Source organism: Marmota marmota, unplaced genomic scaffold (assembly GCF_001458135.2).
Source record: "Marmota marmota marmota unplaced genomic scaffold, marMar, whole genome shotgun sequence".
NCBI lineage: Eukaryota > Metazoa > Chordata > Mammalia > Rodentia > Sciuridae > Marmota > Marmota marmota.
Window position 1 is genome coordinate 17204876 of NW_025999880.1, and position 22665 is coordinate 17227540.

Here is a 22665-nt window from a genome sequence, read left to right on the forward strand (position 1 = left end):
TATATATATATATATATATATATATATATATATATATATATATATATATATCCTCAGTAGTAGTATACATGGGTTCAGAGATTGATGGGTGGAAGTAGAAGTGAGTCTTTTTTCTCATTTTTAACTATCTCGACAATATACTTGGCAATTTGTGCCCCCATTCCCATGGCTTTGAGTTCCACTCAGTTAAGAGCTTTGTGCCTAAGTAAGGGATAGTCTATCAGAGGATATACTCTAAAGTGACAACTGTTTCCTGGTCATGTTGGACTCCTCATGTCAACAGAGAAAATGGCAAAGTCAGGAGTTACTCTTTGATGAAGTACAATTGTAATGAAGAAATAGAGCGTTGGGAGGATTATTCCTGGAATTTAGGGGATTCACTGGAGTATCCCACAGTGTGCCCTGGGAATAGCCACAAAAGAGCTATGGCAGCAACCATGGCATGATGGCCTGATAACCAAAGGCTAATGATTCTACTTGTCTTGAGATGTCATTGTAAGTGTCTTCAGGCCAATAAAGAAGACCCAATCCTGCACCTGAGTCTATCTATTATTTACTACATGACTGTACACAATGAACTATGTTTATCTGAAAAATGGAGAAAATAATTTGTGGGGGCTGGTATGATACTCAGAATGGATAATATAGTCTGTAATATACATTTAAATCTATCAGGAACTACTGTACAATGAAACAAAACACAATGTGAAATAAATTGTGTCAGAATTCATTAAGAAACATAAATGAATCCTCGTGACTCATGATATAATTCTAAGTGATCATGAATAGAACAAAGCAGGACACCAGAAACATGAGTATATTAGAAAGCAAAACAGGATTATTGAGATTACTAATCAGTTGCAAAAATTATGAGAAAATTCTAAGGCTGTGTTTGTAAGATACATAAAGAAAGAGATTGAAGGGATACTGGGATACCAGCTATGGCTCCCTTCTCCCTGCAGGGAGAAGTCTATGTTACCCCTGTTAAAATAAATCCTGCATTATATGCTTGCCTGGGCATGCTTCTCTAACGTTGTACATGTGAGGGAGCTGAACTCATCACTGGTAACCAACTATATTATTGGTGCTTGCTTTTTTTACGAAAACCAGGACATGGGTGGAGCTGGTGCCAAACGTGGAGCCAATGTCAGTAAACAGGGATCCTTCCATACATGTTGACGGGGGAAGGCAGTAGCTTACTGCCTGGAACAGGCTTTGACCATGTCTTTCATCAGCTGGTACTAATTAATCCCCAACAGGATCCTGCCTCCACCCTTTATTTGACTCCTTCTCTAAAACAAGCTCTACAAAAAATTAACAAAAAAAAATTGTCAACAGTAATGGTGGATCAATTTCTTGTTTCTAATGTTCCATTATCATTGGTAATTTTTTTCTGGAAAACCTTATGCCTTTGCAGCAGTCATTTCTATTTATAATAAAATTATATTTATTAGAATGGTTAAAAAAAATAAAGAGGTTGAAAATTTTTATTTTCTATTTAAAAATTTTCCATGGTTTTAATTGGTGCATTAATTGTACATAATTGGGGAAGTTTTGTTACATATTTGAATATGCACAAAATATAACAATAAAATTTGATCAATATTACTCCATAGCACTTCCCCCTCCCTCCCTGACCCCCATCTTCTCCTACCTTTTCTCTACTGATTTCCCCTTTATTTTTATGAGACTCCTGCCCCTCCCCCACTTTTTCTTTTCCCTTTCTAGCTTTCATATGAGAGAAAACATATGACCCTTGACCTTCTGAGTTTGGCTTATTTTGCTTAGCATAATGCAATGGTCTCTAATTCCATTCATTTTCCTGCAAATGACAATTTAATTCTTCTTTATGACTGAATACAACTCCATTGTGCATATATATCACATTTTTTTAATGCATTCATCCATTGATGGGCACCTAGGCTGGTTCTATAGTTTGGTTATTGTAAATTGTTCTGCTATAAACATGGATATGCATGTAGTATGATAACTTTAATTCCGTAGGATGAATACTGAGGGATGGTATAGCTGGGTCATATGGTGGGTGCATGTCTGAGACTGATGATCTTAAGAGTCCAAGCCAAGACCAAAACTCCAGAATGAGGAAATCATGAAGATGCACATGATCCCAGGACATAGGAAAGAAGAAAAACCAGGATGAAGTCCTTTGCACTCCATCAAGCTGACTCAGGATTTTCAATGAGTAGAGTAGCAACAGAAATTTCAGTGACAGCATGCTGGCTGTCAGGGTAGTCTAGAAAGTGAAATTGTCCACAAAATAGAATGCCAGTGTTGTGGGAGGATGATGGGGCTTTGTGGAATTCGATCAGCCACCAGAAGGCTGGTGGCAACTGGACATACAGCAGTTAGGCTGGCATCAGGGCATGCTGCAGCAGCTGGGTGCAGGGCAGGGTGTGCCGCAGCAGCTGGTCACACAGGCTAATCTCCAGCAGATGGTCCTGCAGCAGGTAGCCTGGCAGCAAAGGGAGCAGCAGGAAATGGGTCATGGCAGCAGGTGTGAAAGGGGGATCCTGTTCACAGGCAATTTTTGCAGCATACGACAACTCCTTACAACCAGGCTCTCTTGTCTATCTGGCCTCCAACATTTGGAACCATCAGCAGCCTTTTCTTTGTGGTTGTTCATGTTATATCGATATTCAGTTTGTGTTTGTGAAGGAAGAAGTTATTCTTTAAGTGATAAAAGCGTTCAGAAAGTAAACGTTTAATCTGTTTCTTAAGAGGGCTTAACTCACAGGAACTGTTTCCAGATGAAAGGAAGACAGTCACCTCATTAGCATCCTTGGTGCTCTGAGCATCCTTTTGGTCATGTGGCGGTTCCTGCTGCCCTGGGAGGCACTGAATGGTGTTCTTCTAGAACAGTTCCTTCTTCTGTATTCAGATTAGGAAGTGTCTGTGGGAGGAGCTCAATGCTGCTGTATTCACAGGGAGGAAGAGCAAGTGTTTACACAGAGGATTCTGGCTCAAGGCTCCTAGATGCATCTGTCTCTGTACCAGCTCTTCCATCTGTGTGTCCAAGCCATATTGGAAGAGGGTGTTTGGCATGTGGTTTTGCCCAGCAGAACAGACCAGAACCTCAGGGTAGAAACAGAAGCAGTGCAGGAGATGATCCGGTTATGGATGAATGTGTGGGTGACTATCGGTCCTGTTTTATCCAGGATGAGCCTGTGGGACTTTCCGCCACAGAAGCCCTGCAGACCCAGGCAAGCCAGGATGAGCAGGTGACTCTAGTCCTAACTTGGTACCAGCATAGTCACTGATCTTTGTCAGGGATTTTTCTCAGTCTTTCCTTCTGTCTGTCTCTCTTTCTTTCTCCTCTCCTCTCATTCTGTTATTTTCTTGACTTCTTTTCTTTCTTTTAACATATCACTCTTTTTTTTTTTTTAACATATCCTCTCACTCAATCCCAGTGGGAGCTGATCATTCTTGATGTGTAAACTTCTAAGTCAGTTTTGACTTTTTCCCTTTTATGTAAACAAAATGAGTGATTGGTTGTTCTCTATTGAGGTTAAGAGTGGAGGCTCATCTGTACGTTTATCTGCTGTGTTCATTCTTCATGCTACACTATCTCTCACAGACTGAAGCTGACTCATTTCATTTTTGTTTTCCTAGAGGAAAACAAGTAACTTGTTTGCAGGTTGTGACTATTCAAATTATTGCTACTATATGGGCTTTTGTACAGAGCCTGTGATCATGTGTATAAATTTCTCTGGTGGATATACAAAAAAGTATAGAATTGGTCATAGAATTCCCATGCACAAATCTTTATTTCTCCCTTTGTGGTGGACTTATCAATTTTTCAACAAATTTGTTCTCATATGTTTTATTTTTATGTACCCTATATATCAAATTTTAAAATTTAAAGTTTTACTGCCTCTGAAATATAAAAAATAACCCATTTTTGCATGTTTGCATGTATGTGAAATCCCTGGTTATTTTTAAAAGTTTATTGCAGATTTTTTGGGAAGGGGCAATATTCAATGCATGGTTATGTTATGGCCAACAATACTTCTTTTGTTAGTTTCAGCATACTATTTCTATCTCCTTTTTTTTTTTTCTCTAGCTTTGGTCCACTGGTCAACGCTTTAATACAACTGTGAATAAAATGGATATCTTTGTATAATCTTAACATAGGAGAGAGATCTCTCAATATTTTACCATTATTTATGATGCTCCTTGGTTTTCTGTAGATTTTCTTTTTTTTATTAGAATAGAGTTTCATGAGTCTGGTAAAACCCTTTATATGTAACTTGCTTTGTGTCATCTTTAGTTACTTGCTTTGGGGGACTTAAAAATTCCCATTTTTGCAAGGTTCAGGGGCACATACCTATTATCCTAGCAGCTAGGGAAGCTGAGGTAGGAGGATTACAAGTTCAAAGCCAGCCTCAGCAACTTAGGCTCTAAGCAACTGAGTAAGACACTCTCTCAAAATAAAATATTTTAAAAAGGGTTAGGTGTTGGGGATATGGTTCAGTGGAAGTGTCCTTTAGTTCCAATCCCCTATAACAAATATACACACACACATACACATACACACACACAAGTAAATAAATAAATCACCAGTTTTAGAGGTCACAAGCTAAGCAATATAGTAATATATTGCAACCAATATATTGTCAATAGCTTTGCTGTAGACAACACCTCTGTTGTGTGAGCCATAATGGAAAAGTGGTTTTCCAGGGACTTGGATGTAGCATTTGTGTATCTCAATGTGGTTGAAACCATTGATACTCCACTTGGGCCTGGGGAAGAGTCTGATCAATGGCTAATAGGTGGCGTCCCTGATCAGAGGTCCCACAACTCACTCTGAGCTTATGTTAACCCACATTTTTCTGAATATGTATCCTGTGAAGAGCCTCAATATTAAGATTACAGATCACTTCACTTTTGCTGCCTTCTGATTACCCATTCCCACTCTATAAACAACCCTGATTCTTTGTCTCATAAATATTTCTAAAGCCTTATGCTTGGATACAGAGTAGAGACTCACTCTCCCATCCTTTGCTTGGCTGACTCAAATATCTCTTTATGTTTTGAAAGCAACTCGTTTTGCTGATTGGCATATTACACAGTGGGTCAAATAGGACTGCTTCAGGAACAGCAATGAGGCTTTTAAAATCATCAGAGTTGTTTTATGTTGAAAATATGCTGCTGCTTATAGAAAAAATTTTTTTTTCTTTACAAATTTAGATAATGTTATGATCAGTCTACTTTTTTCAGCAAATGTGATTAAATGTTCCAATGTGACATTTCTGAAAATCATGCGATGTTGTTATGATCATAGGCCTATTGTACCGGATTTGACTCACTTCCATCTTATGGATCTGTTCTAGAGCTCTCTCTTTCACTTGTGGAAAGAGGTCTTCTCCAGGTGTCTTACATTGTCATCCTTCTATGTGTATATGTCGCTAAATATCCTTTCTTAAATAGATACCAACCCATTAGATTAGGATCCAAACTATTTTGGTATGAACTTATCTTAGGTAATTGCATCTTCAGTAGTATGATTTGAATAGAAATTCTATGTGATCATATTCAACACATAACACTGGATTATTCCCTAGAATATCCATGCACAATAATGACCACAAATGGGTAATAACAGCAGCCAGGGCTAGACAATGACATAGTAACTACAGTTTCAGACCCATCAGGCAGGAAGATCTAGGTTACATTGCTCAAAGTATCTACTCAGCAGATCACGGCCATGTAAGGATTTGATTCACATGATACTAAGGAACAAATTCCTTTAGATGAGACTCTCAGGAGGACACAAGAGATTCTCAAAGCCTTTTTTGAGGTAGATGAATCCCTCCAGTGGCTGGTAAGAGGCTAGGGCCTCAAAGGATCCCTGCATTCAAGAAAGTCATTAAATGCAACCCCAGCTGCCACAGCAAGTAGCTGGTGCTCACTGAGGTGTGGGAAACTAATTTGGGAAGAACATTGTAAGCAGAAATGCTATATGTATATACAAGGGATTACTCCTTCCTCAGTTACATCAAGTCAAGGACTCAGTTTGCTCCAGTTAAGTCCTGATGCCATTTCTACTTACCTGAGATGTCAGTGTAAATACACTGGAGCAGGAAGAAAAGGCCCAGAATTGGATCTTGCTCATTATTAAGCACACAGCATCACACAATGAAATGTTCTCCTCTGAAAAAGGGAGATGCTAATTTATGGGGGGCTGTTTTGAGGCTCAGGATGGATGATGCCCTTGGTACATGTGTTCGTACATGTCATATAAGGAATGCTGTCCAAGAAAACACAGCACAACATGGGGTGAGAATGGTGCAGAATTTATTAAAAGCCATTTAAGTAAGAATTCCTGCTTCTAGGAAGATTATGGAAACAAAAATCTGAAAGAAACATGAGTACACAAGAAACATGAGTACATTGAGAAAGAAAACATGATCACGTAGATCACTGATCAGCCAGAGAAACCTATGTGGAGAGCTGTGAGTATTTGTTACATAGAGAGAAGAGAGTGAAGATCTTGATGTAAGAGTCAAAGGCAAGAACATAAGTCTGAAATTGAGATACAGGAAGATGCTGCTTGATGCCCCAGACATAAATCAGGACAAAGTAGTCTGTACATCCTCAAACTGATTCACAGGGCTTACACAAGCAGGGAAGTAACAGGCATTTTGGTGACAACATGCTGGGCTTGTGAAGTAGATTTTTGCCTAAGGAGGTAATTCAGTTGACAGAAGTTTGTTTGTGCAGATGTTGGTCCTTTGGGGACTTGAGCATTAGCAGCAAGGCTGGCAGCAGCTGGATCCGTAGCCCTGGCCTAGGCAACCAGGCAGGCAGACACAGGTGGGGTGGTAGCATCTCCTTGTGCAGTACACGGGTCCAGAGCAAACTGGCTGGCAGCAGCTGGACCCACAGCCACTGGACTCACAGCAGGAGTTGGACCCACAGCCACTAGACCCACAGCAGCAGGGCTGGCAGCAGGGTGTGCGGCAGCAGCTGGTCACACAGGTGGGCTTGAAGGTGGTCCTGCAGCAGGTGGTTTGGCAGCAGGGCTGGCAGCAGCTGGAGCCACAGCTGGAGCCACAGCAGCTGGGCTGGCAGCAGGGTGTGCAGGAGCAGGTCACACAGGCTGGTTTCCAGCAGGTGGTCCTGCAGCAGGTGGTCCTGCAGCTGGTGGGCTGGCAGCAGGTGGGCTGGCAGCAAGGGGAGCAGCAACAGTCACTCATGATGGCAGGTATGGAAGATGGGATCCTGTTCACAGGTGAGTTTTTCTGATATGAAAAAGTCTGTTTTCTTGAGGCTTTTATACCCTAGATTCCCAATGTTGGGACCAATAAGAAGAACTTTTCCTTGTGTTTTCTTGTTGTTATTTTGGTCCCTGGTGAATTGTTAAGGAAGTTATTCTCTTTGTGTTTTGAACTTCATGAAAATTAGTTTTAATCTTTTTCCTAATTGGGAATGCTATTTATGAATGTTTTCCAGAAATGAAAAAGGCAGGATTCATCATCAGCATAATTTCCACTTATGTCATATCATCTGGTCAGGTGATCTTCCCACTGTCTTGAGGAGGGTCGGATTAGCTGTTCCTCTTGGGTCTGCTTCCTTTAGCTCCATGTTGATTGGGAAGTGCCATGAGGATTTAGGATTCTGACGTCTTTTTTCTGTGTTGCCATCTTGTAGGGTCCAAGACTGATCACCCAAGCAAGTCTGACTCAAGGCTACCACAAGGGTCCTAATCTATGACAATCTGCTCTATGGCAACGTGTATATGGAATTTCCATCAGAGAGATTTGAGTAGAAAGCGATGGGCACAATTTTTTCATATGCAAATCAGCACCTTAGCAAGAAGATAGTGGCAGATTCCCTGCACAGGGATTCAGAAAGCATCAGTACATACCTGCTCATCTTGATTTTTCTGGCCTGCTCAGTGAGCTCAGGTGAGATACCCCAATATACACATCCTTGCCTTTATACACTGAGAGAAACTGGTTCCATGTGATGAGTCTCCAGATATTTTTAATCCGTAAACTCATACATTTTAACAAATGTGTTGACTTCTCTGCCATGATTTCTTAAACATTTTTCCTTTCCCATGGGAATGAGATTCCCATGAGATTGTCCTGCCACAGAGAAAGTGTGTCCCCAATATTTAGATGGTAGATAACATTAGTATAACAATATTTCAATATGGCACTATCAGTAGCATCTCCTGCTGACCCTTGATGATGTGAGCCTTCTGAATTTTACTGGAATGTACTCATGTTTTAAATTTACATTTCTTTGATGACTAATGTATAGTAAACATTTGTTACTTCTTTTTCCTGTTTCCTGAGTGCTTGTTCAAGTCTTTTCACCATGTTTTTCTTGGTTGTCAGTTTCTTATTAATTTCATGGATTCTGGACATGTGCTTTGGATATGTAGCACATATCTATATACATATGTATTTTTAGTGTATATGCAGAGAGATAGTTATGTATAGAAATTGTATATGGGTGATAGATAAATATCTATGTATGTTGATTATTTATATATTTAACATATTTTATCCCATTCTGTATTATCTTCCCTTTTCACTCTTTTAATGCTGTCTTTGGATAATTAGAAGTTACTACTTTTAATATTTAATATTTTAATGATACGATTAATCAATTTTTCCTTAATTTGGCACATTAAATGTTTTGCTTAACAGCTCTTTCAGTAGCTCAATATCATGAAACTTCTCTTCTAAAAGCTTTACTGTTTTACCTTTTATACTTACATCTAAAATACAGCATTAATTAATTTTATGCAGTTTCTTTTTTTTTTCTGAGGGAGAAAGTGCCATAGTAGATTTTTTCTTTTTTGTACTCAGGATTGAACCCAGAGGTAATTTACCAAGAAACCACATCCCCAGCCCATTTTACTTTCTATTTTGAGCCAGGGTCTGACTAAGTTGCTTAGGGTCTTGCTAAGTTGTTGAGGCTGGCCTTGAACTTGAGATCCTCTTTCCTCAGCCTCCAGAGTTGCTGGGATTACAGGCATGTTCCGCTCTGCCCCTTGCCATGGCAGGATTCTGATGCGTGAATTCTGTGTTTAACTGAAACTCTAATGTTCCCTTGTGTGGGGGTCATATAAAACGTAAAATAATATTATATAAAATTGAACATGTAAAATAGTATTATGCAGAACATGTGGCAATCAGATTCTTCCCTAGGGTTTGTTGGTTGTTGCTGTTTCTTTGTGATTATTCTTAACAAATTCTGTTAAGTTGATAATCTTTATCATTTGTAGTCACTGAAATTTCTTCTTGGCCAGGTAATAATTTGACAGAGATTTCCTTCAACATCTCAAATGAACACATGTTCCAGTCCTTGCTGAGGAGCCTCGAGCCCCTGTTGGGGTATGCTTCCAACACTCAGCCAGACAGCTGACGTCTCTGCCTTAGCTTTTACTTCCTACTTGCTCTCCAGAGCTTCACATCAGCCAGAGGTGAGAGCTCAGAGTTTCCTCAGATCTAACTTGAGCATGCAATCCCTTGCCACCTGTGCACAGCCTCCTAGATTCCCAGGGGTATGTCATCAAAGTCCCTGCGGACACCTCAACCTTCAGTTTTTCTTCTTAAGGTTTTAGTTATCTTACTCTTTCCCTAATCTCTATCCACCATCCTTGAGAAGATATGCTGTTAAACCATAGCCAGGGTCTATGGGTCTGGATGCGTTTGCTATCCCAGATTTTCATACTTAGCAAGCTCTAAATTAGCTAAAATAAAGATAGCCTTGCAAAAATATATTCTGGAAAAACCACCAGACAGATCAAATAATGACACTTCTCTACGAATGGACTTAGCCCTGTTTTGTCCCTTTGGGTGGCTGTTAGACTGCCAGTTCTTGCCATGATGATAGGCTGTTGGTTTTCAAGGGAGCTGTATGCTGGGTGAGATGGGAATGAAAATAGGGCAAGTTAAAACGTCACAAAGTCACTGTTCTTACAAAGGTGCAGACATTTTTTTCCTGCATAATTGCTTCCCAGAGTATTTCAAACCTTTGGTTAATTCCAGAGTACTTTAGTGCTAAGAGCCATAGCCAAGTAGGAACGAGGCATGGCATTTTTGGTTGAAAGGTGACGCTAGCAAGCCATTGAGATGATAATGATTATGTTAAGATCTGCATTTGATTGGATATTAGACCCCTGCTGTCCAACTCCGCCTGCTACTTTGGAGCTCTCACAGGGACTCCGGGAGAGTTCCCATTGGTTGGGGAAGTGCAGTAGGAGGGATTTCCGGAGGAGGGATTTGCTGTTGGTGTGGTGTGTCCCTGGGGAAGGCCGTGTGCGTGGCATTCGCGGGAGTTTTGAAAATAAAGTCTGTTCCTGCTTGAGTAGCTGGTGATTTTGTGCCCAGCCAGACTGTGGCACTTTAGTGGCCCAGATCCACCCACACTGGCCTGCATGAGACCCAGGCTCACAGTAGGCCCCGGTGCATCCTACCTCCTGCAGATACCGCAGGAGCCCAGCTTTGGTAACAGGACCACCCCTTCTGACCAGCAGACTACCACAGCCTGCAAGGGACTGAAATTATAGTTATCTTATATTAGACAAGATGCCAAAAACCTACATTGGAGAAAATATAGCTTCTTCAACTTATTAAGGAAGATTAGGCCCTAAGAAACTTAGTGAGACACTGCCTCAAAATAAAAAGTAAAATGGGCTGGGGACGTGGTTTATTGGTATATTACCTCTGGGTTCAATCCTGATTACAAAAAAATAAAAGAAAGAAAGAAAGAAAAAATCTACTATGGTGCTGGGGAAACTGGAAGTCCATATGCAACAAAATGAAATTAAGCCCCTATCTCTCACAATGCACAAAACTCAACTCAAAATGGATCAAGGACCTAGGAATAAAACCAGAGACCCTGTATCTAACATAAGAAAAAATAGGCCCTTATCTTCATCATGTGGGATTAGACCCCAGCTTCCTTAGTAAGACTTCTATAGCACAAGAATTAAAATCAAGAATCAATATATGGGATGGATTCAAACTAAAAAGTTTCTTCTCAGCAAAAGAAACAATCTGTGAGGTGAATAGAGTCTACACCTTGGGAGCAAATCTTTACCCCTTACACATCAGATAGAGCACTAATCTCTAGGTTATATAAAGAACTCTAAAAGATAAACAAAAATAACAAATGACCCAATCAATAAATGGGCCAAGGACTTGAACAGACACTTCTCAGAAGAGGATATACAATCAATCAACAAAATATATGAAAAAATGTTCATCATCTCTAGCAATTAGAGAAATGCAAATCAAAACTGCTCTAAGATATCATCTCACTCCAGTCAGAATGGCAGCTATTATGAAGACAAACAAAGGTAAGTGTTAGCTAGGATGTGGGGAAAAAAGTATACTCATACATTGCTGGTGGGACTGCAAATTGGTGCAGCCAATATGGAAAACAGTATGGAGATTCCTTGGAAAACTGGGAATGGAACCTCCATTTGACCCAGCTATCCCTCTCCTCAGTCTATACCCAAAGGACTTAAAAACAGCATACTACAGGGTCACAGCCACTTCAATGTTTACAGCAGCACAATTCACAATAGCTAAACTATGGAATCAACCTAGATGCCCTTCAGTAGATGAATGGATAAAAAAATGTGGCATTTATACACAATGGAATATCACTCAGCAATAAAAGAGAATAAAATCATGGTATTTGCAGGCAAATGGATGGCGTTGGAGAAGATAATGCTAAGTGAAGTTAGCCAATCCCCCCAAAACAAGTGCTGAATGTTTTTTCTGATATAAGGAGGCTGACTCATAGTGGAGTAGTCAGGGGGAGCCTGGGAGGAATAGATAAACTCTAGATAAGGCAGAGGGGTGGGAGGGAAAGGGAGGGGGCAGGGGGTTAGAAATAATGGTGGAATGTGATGGTCATCATTATCTAAAGTACATGTATGAAGATATGAATTGGTGTATACAACCAGAGATATTAAAAATTGTGCTCTATATGTGTATTATGAATTGTAATGCGTTCTGCTATCATATATAAATTGAAAAAATTAATAAAAAATAAACAAATAAATAAAAAATTGCTTTATATCATTTTTGCCAGTTTTCTCAATGTTTTCGTGGAGGAGAAAATTTTTGCAAGTCCTTACCAGCTGAGTTTACTCATGCACTCTATTTTTATAGATATTTGTATCAGAAGAATCCCTCCTAATCCTAGTCTTGTAAGTATTTTGTTTTAAATCACGCAAGGTGTGTTCAAAGTTGTCCCTAGGAAATGCTTATTTCCTTTTGTTAAGGTGTCCAATTACATTGAATAAATTTCAGTTGATTTGCATTACTGATAGAAAACAAACCTACTTGGTTTTGTTGTATTGATCTTTGAATATCTAGGATTATTTTTGTTCATATTTTGTTTAGGAATTTTGCATCTCTGTGTCTTGCATGAGTCTTTTCCTCAAATTATATTAGACTCTTAAAACAAATTGGACATTATTTTCTCTTTGTAGAGTGTCTAGGGGAATTTTATCCTTTCTTCCTTGAAACTTTTATGTTTAGTAAAATGCACTGGTGGAAATGGTGGTGCCTTTGTGAAATATGTCTGTTTATGAGGAGGCAGCAAAAGGAGAGGATTAGCATTTATCATCATTAATTAAATTTCTTGTGTTTGTATAAAAATGTTTAGATTTTTCTATTTCTCATGCCAGTTTTAATACATTTTTCCCCCAAGGAAATTACTAACTTGAGGGCAATTAAAAATTTTGGTATGAAGTTTTTTTTTAATATGGTTAAATGTGCTTTTTTTTTTTAAAAAAAAAAATAGCTTATAGCTTTATTAAGGAAACATCTCAGCTTTTTACACTTTATCTCTTGGAATCTTGGTTTCTTTTACTATTGTGGAATATAAGACTATGTCCCATTATTATTTGTGATATCAGTTACAAATTCTACTCTCCATTTTTCTAGAATAGCATTGCCATGGCTTACTGATTTTTTAAAAAAAATTTTTCATGGAACCAACTGCCACAGTCTGGCTGGGCACAAATGCTGCAGTCTGGCTGGGCACACAATCACGAGCCACCACACAGCTTGTAGATTCAAACAGCAACTCTTTATTCCCAAACTCATACCAGCCGTCTACAATCACGTTCTGGGGAAATCCACGTTCTCTGCCCAAATCCACTTCCACTGGGCTTCTGTCTCCCAAAAAATACTGTCTGAATCCCGTGAGAACTCAAGGGGAACTCAGGCAGCAGGATACGCCCTATTCCCAGCAGGAATAATCTTAAACCTGGAATGCCCTAAACCCGTTTATCCTAAACCTGGAACACCCTAATCCGCCCTGGTCCTTGAGCAAGGTCACCTACATGCAATGTCACTGCAAAATGTCCTATTTCCACGAGTCCTTCCACTAAGCAACATGGGGTACGCTGGCAAGGAAATTGTCATACCTACTTGGCTAATGGCTCCCAGCAACCAACACTATTCTAAAGAACTGCAGAAACATGAGATACTCAAGGACAATTGTCTCCACCAGAAGAGACCCTACACATCCAATAATAAAGATCACTCAGCTAGAGTTAGGTGAGTGTCTCGTGAGTGCCAGGTGAGTGTCTCGCTTCCTTCAGGTGTTAATCTATAACCTCAGAGTAACCTATTATATTTTGGTATATTAAAGATTATTTTCTTACTTAAATTTCATCTACCCTGAGCCCTCCTACATTTTTCCCTGACATTAATGGTGCTGTTTCTTGTTAAATGCACTGATGGCTATCCTAAGATGATATAGGTATTGCCTATAACACATCCTAAAAATGCTATTGCTACACCACTTACATTTTCATGTACAGTATCCCTGGCATTGGTTTGCAGCTAATATGAGATAAGGGTTAACTTTTATCCACTGACCCAGATGGATTTCCTATTGTTCTGGCACCAATTGAAAAGACCAGCCTCTAACTTTGCTGCCAACAACTCTTTTCACATGAGTAACTCCCTTTCTGACCTCACTGTTGTAGGTAAACTAAAACTAGGGAGAAAAAAGGCACCAAAAGCCAAACTCACCTCCTTTAACATCCTTTCTTTCTCAGATCTTTCATCATAATTTCATATAGTCTTTGTAGCTTTCCAATTAATTGATTTAAAAAATTAAAATTTCAAAGATTTTAGGGTTGTTATCTCAACCGCGCGACCAGCACGCTAGCTTCATACTAGAGGTTCAAAGCATAGAAGTTAACTAGTGAGATCTAAATAAACACACAAAACTCAATTTCCCTTTTTCTTTGACCAGGTCTGAGACGGCCCTCCCCTCTGGCTCCTGCCTCGAGCCACCCCCTCCCCTCTGGCTCCTCCCTCGAGCCACCCGGTGGGGCAGCGAGGTTACACAAGACTAACAGGAGAGAGAGAGGCAGGGCACGCCAGAGAGTGGCCTTTTATTGGGGAACAAGAAATTCAGGGGAAAATTCCATCCAATGAAGTTTGAGGGGGACAGCATTCCAAGGTCAGGGTCAGTGATTGGTCTCAGGGTCAATGGTCCGTCACACCCCCACACGGATGGGCTCTCACACCTAGAAAGGGTTGGGATTAGTTCTGACACAGTTTAGCCAGAACGCCTCACACCCAATCAGGGAGGTGCCCAATCATGTGCGAGAATGTCTTCCCACAGTTATCAATTGAATCTCTGTAGTGAACCACCTAATAGTATCTCCTCTAGAATTTAACTACTGCTCTTTTTGAGCAGACAGGAAATTAGGCAAGTGAAAAGGAAGGGAACAGAGAACTGAAAGGAGAACATCTTAAGAACAACCCAGGACAAACCAACCCTTTTAGGAAAATACCTCTGTCCCAATTATGTACCCTAACTCATTTGTAATCCTTCACACAAACTGAAGTGTACCCTGGGATAGATAGCATAAGCTTGGAGTTTCTTGCTGTATGACTTCTCACAGGTTAATTATTCATTCATTCATTTTTGCAAATGCATTCATCCCTCTGTATCTGTGAAGGATTGGTTCCAAAGCCCCTCAAGGATACCAAAGTCTTTGGATGCTCAGTTCCTTTATAAAAAACTAGCATAATTGCATATTGCCTATGCATATCCTCCCATATATTTTAAGTCATCTTTAGATAGAATATCTGATAGAATGTATTTTTGTTTTGTTTTTGCAATGTTGGGCATAGAACCCAGGCCTCACACATGTTAGGCAAGTGTTCTAATGCTGAGCTACCCTCAGCATCCCCAGTATCTAACAGAATGTAAATACTGTGTAAATAGTTGTTCTACTATATTATTTAGGGAATAATCACAAGAAAAAGATGTGTTCAGTAGAGTTGCATTCTTTTCTGAGCATTTTTGAATCCATGGATGGCAACTGAAGACGGATGTGGAGAACCAACTATATTTATCAAGTGATCATTTTGTGCCAATAAGAGGATGAATAGTGAAACACAAGACCTAATATGTTAAACAGGAATTAGTGATTTTCCTTCAAAGGTATATTATAGCAATGCAGAGCTCAGACTGCAGGGAAGCTGACAGATGCGTATCTTATTTTATCCCTTATTAAACTTATAGCTTTAACAACTCTTGATTTGCATTTTCCTGTATACTAACCACGTTGTATATGTTTTCATTGGTTTATTTGCCATATATACTTATCTCAATATGGAATTTCTAATAGGTTGGGGTTTTCACTTGCTATTTTTCTATTGGGTTTTATGTATTTTCTAAGAAACTGATTTGTAGGACTTTTTTTTTCCCCCTTAATAGCAATCCTGTGCTGATATGTGTATTACTAAAACTATTCCACAATTTGTAATTTGTTTTTATTTTTATTAGTGTCTTTTAATTAACCTAAATTTTATATGTTAACATAATCAAGTTTAGCAATAATTTCTACTAGAGATAACTGACTTTATTTTCTTGGTGATGAAGTTGTTTCTATCTCAAGGTTTAAAAGTTATTTATCTATACTTTTTTTTTCCTAAGAATTTTGAAGTTTTTGAGTCAGTTTCAAGACTTTAATCCATCTGGACTATATTTTAATACATGTGTAACGGTGACCCAATTTCATGTTTAGAGCTGTGTTTATTGAACATTTTCTGGAAAATCATAAATTCACAATAATATTTAAACTAGTTTTTTTTCCTGATCAGTGTTATCAGAAATTTATATTTTTGATAAAGATTTTTCGAGGTGCCAACTTTTGATTTTGTGACTTTTTTTCACTTTATATTTTCTAGTTCATTTATTTCCATTCTCATTTACACCTCTCTTTACTCTTTGTGTTTAGGGCTTTTATTTTTTCTTTGTTACTCATTTTTTCCCCCTAGCTTTATAAGAGGAAATGCTATGTTAATTAATTTTCATTTAATTTTTTTCTAATGCAAATATTTAGAGGCTATAGGGTTCCCTCAACATGCCATGTTTGCGGTATCCTTTACATTTTGATGCACAGTGCTTTCATTACCATTCATTTTCTCAGGTGTTTTTATTTTCATTATAAAATCCTTAATTTTGGTATTCCAAGTCAGTAGTTCTTTCCTTAACTCTATCTAGCTTCTGATTTACTTTTTGTTTTTGTGGGGAGGGCACAGAGGATTGAACTCAGGGACTCTTGACTACTGAGCCACATCCCCAGCCCTATTTTGTATTGTATTTAAGCAATTCACGGTCTCACTGAGTTGCTTAGTGCCTTGCTTTTGCTGAGGCTGGCTTTGAACTCACAATCCTCTTGCCTCAGCCTCCCTAGCTGCTGGGATTACAGGCATGCACCACTGCACCTGGCTATGATTTACTTTTTTATTTACACCAAACACTCCATTTGGTTGTTTTTATGATTTTTTAAATCTTTTTAAGAAAGAATTGAATAACAGCTATTTTATGATGTGAAAGAAATATGAAATGTGGAAATCAAGCCAGCCAGCCACTGCCTCTACATCCAGGAAGTTTAAGTGTTGGAAGGAAATAAAAAGTGTCTCTCAAATGAAACAACAACAACAACAAAAAAAACAGCTTCCAGATGGACCCAGTTTTCTGTGGTGCATGTTGGAGGGATTTTGATTTTTAAGCCTTCAGAGAAGTTATATCAGGAAGTGATGAGGTTAGTCAAAGCTGGAAATCTACACGTAAAACACTCCAATAGCCTGAGCTGAGCTATGAGAAGATACTGAACCAGAAAACAAAGAAAATGAACCTCCATAAATAGTCTTAGAACCCTTAAATGTTTTAATTTCTTTAATTTCAGAATGTTCTTCATGTCTGGGAATCTTTATAAAAATGCTCATTTTGTAGAACTAAGCATACTTTCCATTTATGAATTTCCTCTTGAAATTTCCAAATAGGTTAGTTCTGAATATGCCAAAGTTCTTGTAAGCAGAATAATGATCCCTCTATGATGTGCAGGTCCTCATCTCCTGTGAATGTGTCCTCTGAAAGTCTGGGGGCTTTGCAGATGAGATTAAGTATCATTTTTTTTATCCCCCTCTCCCCGCCTTATTGCGGGTTAACTTTCACATATCAGAGAAAACATTCAACCTTTGGTTTTTGGGGATTGGCTTATTTCACACAGCATGATAATCTCCAGATCCAGCCATTTACCAGCAAATGTCATGAAGTCATTCTTCTTTATGACTGAGTAATACCCATTGTGTAATAGGGCATTAATATTCAGGATAGACAAAGAACTCAAAAAACTTAACACCAACCCTCCCCTCAAATAACCCAATCAATAAATGGGAAAAGGAACTAAATGGATACTTTTCAAAAAAAGAAATAGAACAGACAACAAATACATGAAAAAATGTTCAACATGTCTAGCCATTAGCAAATGAAAATGAAAACTACACTGAGATTTTATCTCCAGTCAGAATGGCATTTATCAAGAATACAAGTAACAATAAATGTTGGCGAGGATGTAGGGAAAATAGTACACTCACACATTGTTGCTAGGACTGCAAATTGCTGCAACCACTCTGGAAAGCAGTATAGAGTTTCCTGAAAAAAAAAAAAAAATAGAAATAGGGGCTGGGTTGTGGCTCAGTGGTAGGGTGCTTGCCTGACACTTGTGAGGTACTGGGTTCGATCCTCAGCACCACATACCAATAAATAAATAAAATTACCAAAAAAAATAGAAATGGAACCACTATTTGACCCAGTTATCCCACTCCTCGGTTTATACCCAAAGGAGAGTAAGTATCTTAAAGGGAATGGTTGTTATGAACTGTATGGGCACACCCAATGTAAATGTAAGAGTCCTTATTAGGAAAAGAGGGAAATAGGAAGAGTGAGTGATATGGTGATGGAAACAGAAATCAAAATAATACAGGGTCATTTGCCAAGGAATGGGAGCAGTTCAGTTTCTAAGTTAGAAGTGGCAAGGGCATGAATTTTCCCTGTGTACCTAGAGAAGACATACATTCCTGCCCACACTTGAATTTGAGCCAAGTGAGACTCATGTTGGATTTTGACTTCCAGGACTTTAAGATAATAAATTTATGTTGTTTAGGATGCCAAATTTTACTGTGGTCATTTGTTACAGCAGTAATAGGAAACAAATACCCTTTTTTTAATCCTATGCCTGAACTTGACCTTGATGTGACTTTCCATCATGCCTTTCTAAGGGCTCTCTTATGTTTCCAGAAGTTAAACTATCTAGGCAGTTACAGAGTTTGAGTTTGGAGTCAAATATACCTACCCTCTGAAAATGTATAACCAAATCCCAAAGGGCTCTTTTCAGAATCCATGTTGAGGGGAGAATTCCAAGGACCAATTCTCCTGATTTAAACAAAAACAAAAACAAAAAACCCTGTATTTTCTCTACTTTGAAAAGAGTTGAAAAAATAAGGAAAATTATCTGCAATTAACCCAGGCATTTCCCACAGTATATTTTAGGTTTTGCTTTACATTCAGTTCAAATCACAGGAAAAAATTTAACTGCTCAACTCTCTGAGGGAGAATTGTGAAAAAGAGAGTAGTAGGGCTGGGGTTGTGGCTCAGTGGTAGTGAAAAACCAGCCTCTACCTCAGAGCAAAGCCTGTCCAAGGAAGGGACATCACCTTTGTCCTTGGAAAAACCCACAGAGTACTCCTAGGCACGTTCCCACCCTGCTAAGTTGTTTATCTACAAATAACAGGAGAGATCTGCTGCGCCAGGTGTCCCAGACTCAGTCAGGCTAGGTGGGGATCCATAGCAACCCCCTAGAAGCCACCAATCAGCATGAGACAGGGAAATACCTGGGATGCCAGATTACCCTCCCAGTAGTTTGTGGTGGTTGATAACATGTTGGGAAACCATGTAGTTCAGCACGTACACCCCTCTTGGCTTAAACCAATCAGTTCAAATGAATACCCCTTTTGTACTGACCAATCACCCCTAGCCAGCTTGTTCCCGCCAGTGAATGTGCTAATCATGTTTTAGAGTTGTTATTTGATTTTCCTGCGGTGTGTGATGATTTGCTAAGAGATGCTATGATGTATGTGAAGTCCCTGCCTTCTCCAAAAAATGCGTAAAACTGCTGCAAACCCTGGGCTCGGGGCCTCTCAGCGTCACCAGTTGCTGTGTATGCGCGCGGAGGACCGAGCTAGCTCGCAATAAACACCTCTTTGCTGCTTACATCGATCTTGGGTCTCTGGTGGTTTTTTGAGGGTCCCGAATCCGAGCATAACAGTAGAGCACTTGTCTTGCATGTGTGAGGCACCTGGTTTGATCCTCAGCACCACATAAAAATATATAAATAAAATAAAATTATCATGTCCATCTACAACTAAAAAATATATAGAAAAGAAAAAGAAAGTGGGGGAATACTTGACAAGCTGGTAATGTCAAGACTGTCATCTGGTGAACAAAAGTAATAATGATCAGTGCAACTTTCTGGAGAAATCTGTCACTGAATTTTATAGTTAGTTTCTGGACACAAGACATGTAGGAGATAGGACAACTGAGTTATTCAAAATATAATTTAAAACATCATAAACTCAATAGATATTTTTTGACATAAATTAGCCAAAGTAAAATATAAAATTTGCTTCTGGGTCCTCACGAAAGCAATGGCATAAGTGAGGTGGGTTACAAGTTGGGGTCTGTGTCTGGTGTTTTTCACAAGACTGAAGGTAAAGTCAATAATATTTGCCTTTTTAAAATGAGGTTGAAGGAATCAGAAACAATGAATGCAAAACCACATTCAAAGGTTATGCAATTTACTAAAACTTTATTGCAGATATTGTTTAAGCACATGTAGGTTTTTAATGGGAAGGAACACCATAGAAAGGTCAAGTTTGTGAACTTGGTATAAGGAAAAGCACCAAAATAAATGCCGATAGTGTTGAGCAGAACTTCCTGGGATGATGTGCTGCACTCTGTGTCTTCTCTTCCCACGGATGAGATAGATTGCAAGATGTCTGTGACTGAAACTCTTCTATATTCAGTCCTTTAAATTCCCTGATCTGCCTCCTTTAACAGAAACCACACAGAACAAACTTCTGGGTTGTGATGCAGGTCTGTTACGGTTAGATGTTTGGACACTGCCTACAGGAACCCCCTAGAGCACTATCTGAGAAATCCACAGAACTGCTGTACCCTGATCTATTAAGTGTGTGGAAGAAACTCTGCTCTTCTCAAAGATGTGGCCCTAGTCATTTACTTGTTTCTATCTTTTTCTTATTTTTCCTTTCCTGTAGGAGTATTAGCCTTCACATCACTAAATGCTTCAGTTCCCTGTTTTTCATTTTCTCTCTTACAAAGTCTGGTGTTTCCTCTTTTATCAGGGCTCTCAAACCTATGAGGCTCCTAATAGTACCTTTTCCTTTCTCTCTCTCCTCACAATCTTTCTTACCCCTGAAACTCAGGCTTTCATTTCCCTCCGTTGATTGGTCCTTCCCTCCCCAAGCTCAGGGAGCTTTTTTTTTGTGAAAACTCAAAGGCTGATATGCCTACTACACTTTTACCTTGAGTCCCCAGATTTGTCCCCATTACTTAATTTCCTTTAAAATGTTTTTACCTGGAAACAAATGGTCTCTCAAAGTCTGAGTGCAAATGAAATGTGTCCAGTGTTTCACAGTCATGACTTACTCCCATAGGTGAGCAGAAGAATGAGGACTTACAAGAATTCCATTTTCATGACATCAGTAAACTAATTCTAAGTGAGCTTCTCACATCAGAGTCCCAGGACAGTGACAGGAACACAGTATGTAATCAAAATTAGTTAAAGGAGTTCACCAGAGGCTGCACAGAGCCCAAAGCAATAAAAGATTCACATCATTTACTAGATTTACTAGGGTACTTAAAACCAGCTGTTGCTTGTAAGATGTGGATACTGGTTGCCATACTGTAGGGAATGAATTTGAGAAGAGATTAGTTAATAGAAAGTGATCTGCAAATGCAAGAAAATGGTGTTTTCATTGTCAGGGAACAACTTAAATTTCACATCTTCCTAGTGCTCAGTCCCCAGTGTCATTTCTGCTTATACTAAGCTGTACATATGACTGCACCAGAACTGGAATCAGAAAGCCCGGATCCTGGACCTGATTCTGTCCAGCTTTAGGTATATGACATTTTGCCAAGTCATTTTACTCATCTTGGTTCTGCCCAAGTTTGGGACCATTGTGTGACTTAGATAAGGTAACACACGTGAAATGCAAAACAATCACAGAAACAAAACAAAATATAGGAAGTAAAACAATGAAGATTTTATTAAGAAGCCAATTGTCAACTAACATGACAAAACAGAGTTGTCATGAAAGCATTGCAAAATGAGTCATCAAAACAAAATGATTGGTATGTATCATCACAAAGACCTAATGAGAAAGTTAGTTCTGAGGGTTTTCTTTATAATTTAAAATTTTTTCTTAGCTTAAAAAGTCAATAATCACATCGATGTTCATAGCAGCACAATNTTAAAAAAAAAAGTCAATAATCACTTTGTAAAGACTGAGACCATGGATCCAGATCAAGAAGAGATGACATTGACAAGCAGCAAACTAAATGAAGAGAATATCAAAAGTAGATAAGACTGTACTTGCTGAGGAAGCTCAGAATCTGTTAGCAAGATGATGACGGTTTGATGACAGTATGGGTATTACTAGTAGAGAAAGGGGAGTGGGTTTGCCATATTATGGTATATGGCAGATCTGATAATGCAAAGTGGGGCAGGCAAGCAGGGTCTGTGATAAATTGATCAACAACTGCAAGACTGGCAGCAGCTGGATCCGTAGCCCTGGCCTAGGCAACCAGGCAGGCAGACACAGGTGGGGTGGTAGCATCTCCTTGTGCAGTACACGGGTCCAGAGCAAACTGGCTGGCAGCAGCTGGACCCACAGCCACTGGACCCACAGCCGCTAGACCCACAGCAGCTGGGCTGGCAGCAAGGCTGGCAGCAGCTGGACACACAGCAGCAGGGCTGGCAGCAGGGTGTGCGGCAGCAGCTGGTCACACAGGTGGGCTTGAAGGTGGTCCTGCAGCAGGTGGTTTGGCAGCATGGCTGGCAGCAGCTGGAGCCACAGCTGGAGCCACAGCAGCTGGGCTGGCAGCAGGGTGTGCAGGAGCAGGTCACACAGGCTGGTTTCCAGCAGGTGGTCCTGCAGCAGGTGGTCCTGTAGCAGGTGGGCTGGCAGCAGGTGGGCTGGCAGCAAGGGGAGCAGCAGCAGTCACTCATGGTGGCAGGTGTGGAGGGTGGATCCTGTTCACAGGAGA

At 39.5% G+C, this 22665-nt stretch overlaps 2 protein-coding genes across 2 annotated transcripts; both read right to left on the reverse strand.

The window, feature by feature from the left end:
• Positions 1-6181: 6181 nt before the first annotated feature.
• LOC107150603 (keratin-associated protein 9-2-like) lies at positions 6182-7253 on the reverse strand. Its single transcript, XM_015495741.2, has one exon. It carries the CDS (start codon positions 7215-7217, stop codon positions 6768-6770), a length of 450 nt encoding a protein of 149 aa, XP_015351227.1. The 5' UTR covers positions 7218-7253; the 3' UTR covers positions 6182-6767.
• A 14641-nt stretch (positions 7254-21894) lies between these two features.
• Positions 21895-22665, reverse strand: LOC107150775 (keratin-associated protein 9-2-like). Its single transcript, XM_015495895.2, has one exon. The coding sequence runs from the start codon at positions 22625-22627 to the stop codon at positions 22151-22153; it is 477 nt and encodes a 158-aa protein (XP_015351381.1). The 5' UTR covers positions 22628-22665; the 3' UTR covers positions 21895-22150.